The following is a 9,034-nucleotide window of genomic DNA, read 5'->3' as shown; positions in this document are numbered from 1 at the left end:
GACCGGGGAAGGGGTGACCGCTGCTCGGGAACTGGCTGGGGATCGGTCAGTGGGTGGTGGTGAGCAATTGCATCGTGCATCACTTATTTTGTATATTCTTTTATCATCATTATTATTATTATTGTTATTATTTCCCCTTCCTTTTCTGTCCTATTAAACTGTCTTTATCTCAACCCATGAATTTTACTTTTTTTTTTTCTCTCTGATTCTCTCCCCTGTCCCACTGGGGAGGGGGGGGATTGAGCGAACGGCTGTGTGGTGTTTAGCTGCCTGCTGGGTTAAACCACTACAACAGGGAAGTTTAAGAACAAATTAATGTATTTAAGGCACGCAATTCTTCCAGTGTCTAGCTGTTTTCAGCTCAGGGTTTCTCTGAGCATGATGCAATTAGTCTCTTTAAGAATCCTCATTAGACCTCTTCTCCAAGTATTTATCCAGTTAGTAACCCTTGTTAGATCTCTTCCAAGTACCTGTCCAAACTCTGCTTGAATATCTGTACACGTTTTGCTTCCACAACATGCTGAGGTAAGGAATCCCACACAGATACTATCCACTGTGTGAAGTACTGCCTTGTTTCATTTGCTCTGAACCTGATCCTACTGGCTTCCTATGGTGTCTCCTAAGTTAATGTTGGAAGTAATAATGAACTGTCAGGCTATAGTCACCTTCTCCATTTTGTACACCCAGGGGAATTAAAGAAGTAGATGTAAAATCTGACAAGGAGCCTGAGCGAGGAGAGGAGATGGGACTGCTAGAGAAGCATCATAGCACATAGGTAGGGATGAAGAGCCCTGGTAGAAACTGAGAAATATGTGCTTGGGGATGACTTGAGCTTAGAGGTGAAAGAATGGAGAAATTCTTCCAGAAACTCCCTTAACACAGTCTCCCATGTATAATCTCACAAGGTGACAAAGAGTGAACATGAACCTTGAGGCAACATGAGTGTTACAATAGATAGTGATGAAAGGCAGCATGTTTAACTGGAGCCTAACTAGCAAAGAGGTGAAGAGAGGAGTAATAATACAGGTGGGAGTAATCACAAAAAATACCTGTGATGGCATGGGTGAACTATGTGTCTTTTTATTGTCACCATCTCTTGGCAATTTTCAGCTACTTCTTTGCTTAGGTTCAGGCAGTGGCTGATGAGCACCTTCTGACAAGCGATCTATCTCTGTATTCATATCTGCATTCTGCTATAAAAATTCAGCTATGTATCCCTAGCTGGCTTTTTGTTTGAACTTACACATGATAGTTAGAACTGTATTTTTTGCTAACAATTTATGGAAACTAGCATATCATTCGCAATAACCAAGCTTAGTGTGCAAACTTGTGCCTGGAGGTAGGTGTTTGACCAAAGACTTCTGTTGTTTGTTGATAGATTTTCAATACATCATTGTTTGAACCACGTCCACAGGGGTATGAAAATGTTACTGATATACTACCACCGTATAATGCTTTTTCAGCACAAGGAGTGCCAGAGGTAAGAAAAAAAAGAGTAGGAGTATTATTAGCTGAAGTCATATTTTGCAAAACACTTAATGTGTAGATTGCTCCAACTTCTCAACATATTTCTTGTAGTAGTTTTAATTGACCATTAGTATAAGAGAACACGCAAGGACAGCTAGGCCACATATTGTGCGAAGGTTAGAAGTCTCCTATTAGAAAAAAAGCTTTCTCAAATTGCTAGAAATCTGAATGACATAATAAGTGAAAAGCTTTTATCTTTATGGAAAATGATGGATACATCTTAGATTATTCCACATTACTCAATCACACGGAGAGGACTTGCATTAAGTGAATGTCTTCAAAGGCTATAAAAGTCCCTCACTTAATCTGATAATTCATGAAGGAACAAGTCAGGGACAACACTGCATTGCATAGATGTATTAAATTATATAATAGTGAGTGTTTGTGTATGCAAGGAATACCACTATTTTTTCATGGCCACAGAAGTTTGTCAGTTTAGCAAAGTACATTGGTTTAGTTTCCAACGTCAGTTTATAGGACTGCTGTTAAGTGCAGTATAATATAGAAAGGTCAGCAGTTTGAGCCAAGGCTTTCTATAAAATATTATGGAAATATTTTGCTATTGTTTTTATGGGCACTGGATCTCATTTGTAGAAATGCAAAATAACTATGTCATACATAGTGAATCAAATTGTGTATTTCTGGAAACGGATATTTTGTTTGTTGAATGACCAGTTGCCATGAAACTGCTTTTCTTTTCTGTGCAGGCAGATCTCATATATGTGAATTATGGCCGCACCGAAGATTATTTTAAGCTGGAGCGTGAAATGGGAATTAACTGTACAGGAAAGATTGTCGTTGCCAGATATGGGAAGATCTTCAGAGGAAACAAAGTAAGGGTTGTGTTTTATTTTTCCCTCTGTGGGTCAGGCATTGCTCGTGGTAGAGCCAGTGGGAGTTAATGCGGGCTTCAAGTTGAAACATATGAGCAGAAGGAAGCCTGCAATGTACCCACTGTGACTGCATTCTAAGAATAACTTCCAAAACAATAAAACCAGATGAATGTATTAATCTCCTGAGACTGAGATGACTGCAAACTCCTTAGGCAGTTCTTGCAAGAGATTAGTTTAGGGAACTGAGTAGTCTGCAGAGCCAAGGCTTTTAATACTTTTCATCCATAGAACTGCAGAACTGCAGTATTTTGAAGAAGTAAGTATTTGACAAGGAGTCTGATGCAGAGAGATTGAATAACTAACTCTTCTGACTTTAGACAACAACTCTGACAAAATTGGTGGTCCCACGACAGTGGGGATAGTTGTCAGTTTTGTGCCTCAATTTTATGTCCTGTGCTTTATTTCATAGCCTTGAGCTATGACTAAAAGTGTGACACAAATAATGAACATACTGTGTTTCACTGTGGTTTGTTCTTCTGCTGAGTCTCTGGTCATTTTCACTCTTCTACATATGTAACTTCTAAAGCTATGTCCCCATGGAAGTAAATTGCAACATTCAGATTTATTACTGCATTGAAAAAAAGAAAAACGCATTTCTTAAACACAAATCATTTCACAGGTTAAAAATGCCATATTAGCAGGAGCCCAAGGGATCATACTTTATTCAGACCCTGCTGACTACTGTGCCCCAGGAGTAGATGCTTATCCAGATGGCTGGAACCTTCCAGGCGGAGGAGTCCAGCGAGGCAATGTGTTAAACCTGAATGGAGCTGGGGACCCTCTGACACCAGGTTATCCTGCAAAAGGTGAGTGAAAGTTCTGTACCCTGAGCCATCAAGTACTTTATAAACTGGTGCTGAAAGTTATTGTGGCACTAGAAATTCATCTGTTTTCAGTACAGATGCAGAGAAAAAAGCTTCTTAAAATTATTTTTAGCAGTAGTTAATTTTCCTGTTGCAGACTAAGTTCTACCTGTATGTCATTTCAAGTGGTTGCTTTTGAGTTAGGCAGGAAAAGTGAGTTCTTAGGAAAATCTCTTTGTATGATCCCAGCCTTGTAACTCTTAGAAAAGCAGGACATGTAGGTTTACAGACTGTGAAGCAGTAGAAAATGGCTGATAATTAAATATCTGTGTTTCTCAAGAGGACCAGTTTAAACTAGATTATAGTCTATTATCAAAGAGGAGTAATAGCCTTGCTTGGAGGTATGTTTCCTTGCTGATCCTAAATTCCAAGCAGAAAAACAGTTTAAAATCCTATTTACAGGGAGTAAAATTTCTGTAATAAAAATAACAGTAGCCTGGAGTCTTTTGAAACTTGGCACCATGTACTTGTCTTGTCCTTGTAGGCATCCTGAACTCAGTCTGAACTAAGGTGCCTACCAGTCCTGTCTGCTGATGGGATGGGAACACAGGGGTGCTTCTGGAAAGCTCACTGGCTTGTGTGACCATTGTTGGGGGCATGAGACAACACCATACTGAAAAAACAGGATAGACTGTGTGTGCCTGGCCTACCAGATTCAGAGAGACATTGACTGTCTTCAATATAGGTAAATGCATCTGTGGATGTCTTCTGCAGCTTGTCAACAGGCTGCACAGGGGCCGTCTTCCCCTCACACACCAGCTTGGTTATCCCACAGTCAGTTTTGAGGACATGTAATAATACGGATGGACAGCAAATCTAACCTTGCATCACATGTGGGGATTTCTCTTACACAGTTGTGCAGATGCACTATTGGGTTTGTGGTTCTGTCATTACATTTTGGTTTCCTAGAAGCAATATCTAAGAAATGATGTAAGAATCAAAAAATTGATGCATGCTTGTGGCTACTGGTGGCTGCACTGTTCAAAAGTATTTCCAGTTTGGTGAAAGTTGCTAAGAACACTATAAACTTGACATTTTGTTCTGGTTTCTCAGAGTACACTTTCAGGTACAAAGTTAATGAAGGTGTAGGGATTCCCAAAATCCCAGTTCATCCCATTGGATATCACGATGCAGAAGTATTATTACGGTGAGTATACATCAGTCCTCCTCACCAGAAGTCAGTATTCACAAATGTGCGGCAAAATTTTTCATACTAAGATGGTAAAATCTATGCTGTTACTTGTATTTATTGCTCTTTTGTAGTAGTGTATGCTTCAGAAAATGTGGAAAATTCAAAGCAATCTGTTTCTGGCATAATGTTTTTAAGCATTTAGTAAACCCACCTTGTTTTAGGTGCAGTAATCATTAAAGGAATTTAAGGTTTTAGCCTACTGGTCAACTACATTTGTCTTGGTTTTCACTTAACAGTTCAATGGGAGGACCTGCAGCTCCAGACAGCAGCTGGAAGGGAAGTCTCAATGTGTCTTATAACATAGGGCCAGGATTTGCAGACAACTCTTCTACAAGGTCTGTTTTAACACTTGTTTATTTATAAAATATTGCAAAAAAAATCTCAACAAGAAAAAGACTGTGAAACAATACATCTAGAGATAACTCTGGAGAAATTTACTTCCTTCTGAGTGGGCAACACTTGGTGATAATTATTCGAATTTGAAAATAAATTATCAAAACTATGGTTTTGGTCAGCGTCCCCAGTGTCAATGGATAGACAGATTCAGAGGGTATAGGTCCAGCCCTGTCATTCCGACTTCAATCCTTACTTTAAGGTTCAGACATTGTTTCACTGGTCCTTTTAAAAATGTCTATATAGCAGTAAGTAGACATTTTTTAATACTGTTGAATTAAGCCTAAACCTCCTTCTCACTTCAAGTTTGGTCTTTCTTTTCTGTTTCTGATGACCAAGGAGACAATAGGACAGCCAGCTTGTACCAGTCCAACGGGGAAGGACTGACAATTCAGTAGTTCTACATGTTTCCCTTGTCCACTGGAAGCCTCCCAGGGTTTCTGTGAACTTAGAGCTGTGAAGTGTGGCAGTAATTTCGGAGTCCATCAACTGTTCCCCAAAGCTGGTAGGCTCCATGGTTGAAAGCCCTGAACAATAACAAGACGGAAGAGCCCAAAGCACATGTATCTTACTAAATTGTTTGGGAGGAACTGGCCTTTGACCAATTGGATTAGCAATACTATGTTTGTGGTTTACATTTTTTCAGCTCTAACAGAGAAATACAACTGCCCAGGTCTCCAGCACTAGCAAGAGTTGCTCTCTAGCAGACCAAGCCACGTAACAATTGCATTTGGTGAGCAGGGATTTGACTGGCTGTCAAGGACTGTCACAGCATTCTTCCTTGTTTGTGACTGATGAGATAAGCTGCAATAGATAAAGCTAAAGATCACTTTTCTATCACTTTTTCACATAAAAATACGTTCAGCTTACTTGCGAAATTATTCTATGAGGACTGGTAGCGGACCGCAATGAACAGTGTGTAAAAATGGTGTATCGTTATCACTGCTCCACCTCTTGCAAAACAAGAGCATGCCTGAATATATAATTTTATGAAGACTTCATTGATCATTATTCTTTTCTGCTCTGCTTTAACACTAGCTGAAAATGAATAAAGTAGGAATAAATAAATAAGAAACAATATTTGACATAATCAAGGTGCTGTTTGGAATGTCTTGAAGAGCAACAATGAGAAAAGAAACAATATGATTCATCCACAAAACATATACATGGGAAATATTTTTGAATGCACTTTTTACCATCTTCCTACCTGATGGGGTAACAGTTTTTGTAAATATGGACTAATCCTACATATGCTTCTTTCTCAGAGTAGCTCCATATCAAAATGAACCTTTTGAGTCTAGGTAGAAAGTCACTTGCACATGGAAAGTGTGCAAGTATATGCATGCTCAAGGCCCCGGTGTCAGTTATTTTCTGGGCAAAGATCCAGTAGCTGTCCTGAAGTAGGTTTTGATTTTGACAGCTGTGCAGATTTGCTGCTGAAAAGATAACTTCAAATGTGAAACTCTTGGGGTTTTGCCAGACACAAAAGCAGCATTGTTTGATGCTTTGTTTCTTCTACAGGTTACGAGGGCCTGAATACTACATTATTTTTAGCTCTCCTAATACCTGAATTTCCTTCCTTTTTATAAAATTTCACAAGTGGATTTTACTGGGGTGGGAGGGATGGAGGATTGACAAATCTTGATCACTTAGATCTGCTGTCCTAAACAGAGATTTCAATTTATTCCTGGATGAATATTTCTAATGACTTTCTCTCCAAGTTCTATCTTATTACATGGAATTGTGCTACAAAACCAGTGTATTCTTCATAAAAATATGTATATCCACAATTATCACTTTGGTCAAAATATAAATGTATTTTTAATTACTGTATAATGCTTTTCAGTTTACTCCTCTAATACACAATTATCCGATTGACTCCCATAAATAACAATTCAATAAATTCTGTAAATGTTTGAAAGTTTATAGATTGGCTCACTTCATAGGGTTGTTTCTAAGGCATCTTTCTGTCAGCAGGTTAACCTGAAATAAAAAATGGGACACTGATACAGCATGACAGTTAGATCAGTGCTGAACACACAAAGCAGAACAGAACAGAACAAACTTTCTGGCTTACAAGCTATTACGTTGACTTTTTATTGCCTTCTCAGTCAGAAATGGTTACTCCATACTGCTTTTCATTTCAGAAAAGTCAGAATGCATGTTCATACAAACAATAAAATAACACGAATTTACAATGTCATTGGCATCCTCAGAGGAGCTGTGGAACCAGGTGAGCATCGGGTGCTTGAGGATTTTAATTCCTTCTTTATTTTGTGTTTGGTGAAATTGTTCTCATGTTGCAAGAAACTTGAAGTTTTTTAGATAGCCAGATGATATGGAATCTGAGAAGCCCTTAAGAGTTGTCCTGTCCCTCCCATCACACAGTTTTTCATTGGCATTCCCAGGAGTATATTTGAATGAGAATGCTAGAATGGTAGATGTCAGAGAATTTTTTTATAACACCTGTCATTTTACAGTTGGTTTCCCCTTACGTCATTCATACATTTTGCCTTTGCAAAAATTAACACAATGCAAAGTACAGAAAACGAGTAATGATTTGGGACCTCAACATACTATTGTTGATACTTAGTAGCAGGCCATATACATGAAAGACTTTTAAGTGGAAAAATGTGTATAAAATATTTCTTGTCTTCATTTATATACTTCAGTAGAGTAAGTGAATGATTGCAGATTACTTTAAAAAATAATTTTGTAGCACTGGTATTAAACTTCATATTTCATTTGATACAAGTAGGGATACAACCAAGGGAAATACAGGTAACCTAAACGCATTTTTAATTAAGGATGGATATTGTGTGTTTGTTTCCAGACAGATATATTATTTTAGGAGGTCATAGAGACTCTTGGGTATTTGGTGGTATCGATCCAACTACGGGTGCAGCTGTTCTGCAAGAGGTTGTACGGAGTTTTGGTAAAATGAAGATGGAAGGTAACTTATTTATTACAGACATAAAATGATGGATATGGAAAACAGCAGCTTTGAGGAACTGTGTTGAATGTTCCCATAAGCAGTTGCGTTGATTTAACTTTTCACCTCCACAGAAAGTTTTACTTCTCATTATGAAAGATGCAAATTCATTGAAGAGATGCATATGTAGCATTGCATCTTAGTTGGCTGAGTTTATTCCCTCACGTCTCTCATCAGTGTAATAATACCCTTTTAGAATGAAAATATTGCATTAAGAAGAAATGCCTCTGCAATAATACGTTCCTCTAAGGAGTTGAGAGGATTTTTTTTTACTGCTATATCAATTGAGTGCTATTTTTTTAAAGTCATTTCGATTAACTGTGGTGATCTTTCACTAGACTTTCTAACTTCAAGTTGAATTTTCAAGTTTAACTATGTGATTGCAGGTTGGAGACCTAGGCGAACTATTATTTTTGCTAGCTGGGATGCAGAAGAATTTGGATTGTTGGGTTCCACAGAATGGGCTGAGGTAAATAAAAAATAGTGTAAAGAAAGCAAAACTTGAATGTCTGTTGCAGGCAGCTGCAGTACCCAGTGGCATCTATTCCTAGACTGCAATCAATAGCTTCAAGGTAAAATTGGAGCACAACAGACTCCTTCAGGTGCCATGAGGCCCTCATGTATTTATACAAATTACCTACCTAACTTCTTACAACATAAGGGTACTAACTCTTCTAAGATTTAAAAATCTACTTTGATTCAAAGTCTGTCGCGGATGGAGTGAGACTGCACTTCACTCATAAGAGAGAAGCAACAATACTTTATTGATAGAAAACAGTGAGTTAAAGTGTGAATTAACAAAGTTCAATGGTAAATGTGACAGTGAACAAGATTCGATGGCAAGGTACACTTGATTATTTACTGCATAGAGGACAGGGTCAGACAAAACTGTCAGGGAGACCCTCCCGTTGAGTCATGAGGTTCAGAAAAGCCTCCCTTGCTTTCTAAACTTCTCAGAGAGGAGTTTAGGTGCGGCTGGATCCAGTCCTAGTCCCAGTCTTGGTTAACAGTATATGTCTAAAGGATTATATACGCGCAATCAATCCTTTATATCACTTAGCTAAGATTTCAAAGTTTAGCATGCTATTAGTCACTTACCGAGGATCTGTCACGGCAAGGAATCTCTCAACCTCGAGGAGTAACCTTGAGAGGCGTCCCTGCTCAAGGGGAGATC

At 38.5% G+C, this 9,034-nt stretch overlaps 1 protein-coding gene across 1 annotated transcript in view; it reads left to right on the top strand.

Moving 5' to 3' along the window:
- Positions 1-9,034, top strand: part of LOC103904763 (N-acetylated-alpha-linked acidic dipeptidase 2) — a 36,093-nt gene that overhangs the window by 5,621 nt on the left and 21,438 nt on the right. The window contains exons 4-11 of the mRNA XM_009286274.1: positions 1,379-1,480; positions 2,235-2,360; positions 3,040-3,226; positions 4,337-4,430; positions 4,712-4,810; positions 7,016-7,101; positions 7,702-7,821; positions 8,247-8,329. Of these exons, the coding sequence (XP_009284549.1) occupies positions 1,379-1,480; positions 2,235-2,360; positions 3,040-3,226; positions 4,337-4,430; positions 4,712-4,810; positions 7,016-7,101; positions 7,702-7,821; positions 8,247-8,329 (897 nt within the window). The remainder of the gene's footprint in view (positions 1-1,378; positions 1,481-2,234; positions 2,361-3,039; positions 3,227-4,336; positions 4,431-4,711; positions 4,811-7,015; positions 7,102-7,701; positions 7,822-8,246; positions 8,330-9,034) is intronic.

The sequence above is a fragment of the Aptenodytes forsteri genome, unplaced genomic scaffold, assembly GCF_000699145.1.
Source record: "Aptenodytes forsteri isolate BGI_AS27 unplaced genomic scaffold, ASM69914v1 Scaffold376, whole genome shotgun sequence".
In the NCBI taxonomy this organism is placed as follows: Eukaryota; Metazoa; Chordata; class Aves; order Sphenisciformes; family Spheniscidae; genus Aptenodytes; species Aptenodytes forsteri.
The sequence above is the reverse complement of the archived record's forward strand: the minus strand, read 5'-3'. Positions and strand labels throughout refer to the sequence as shown.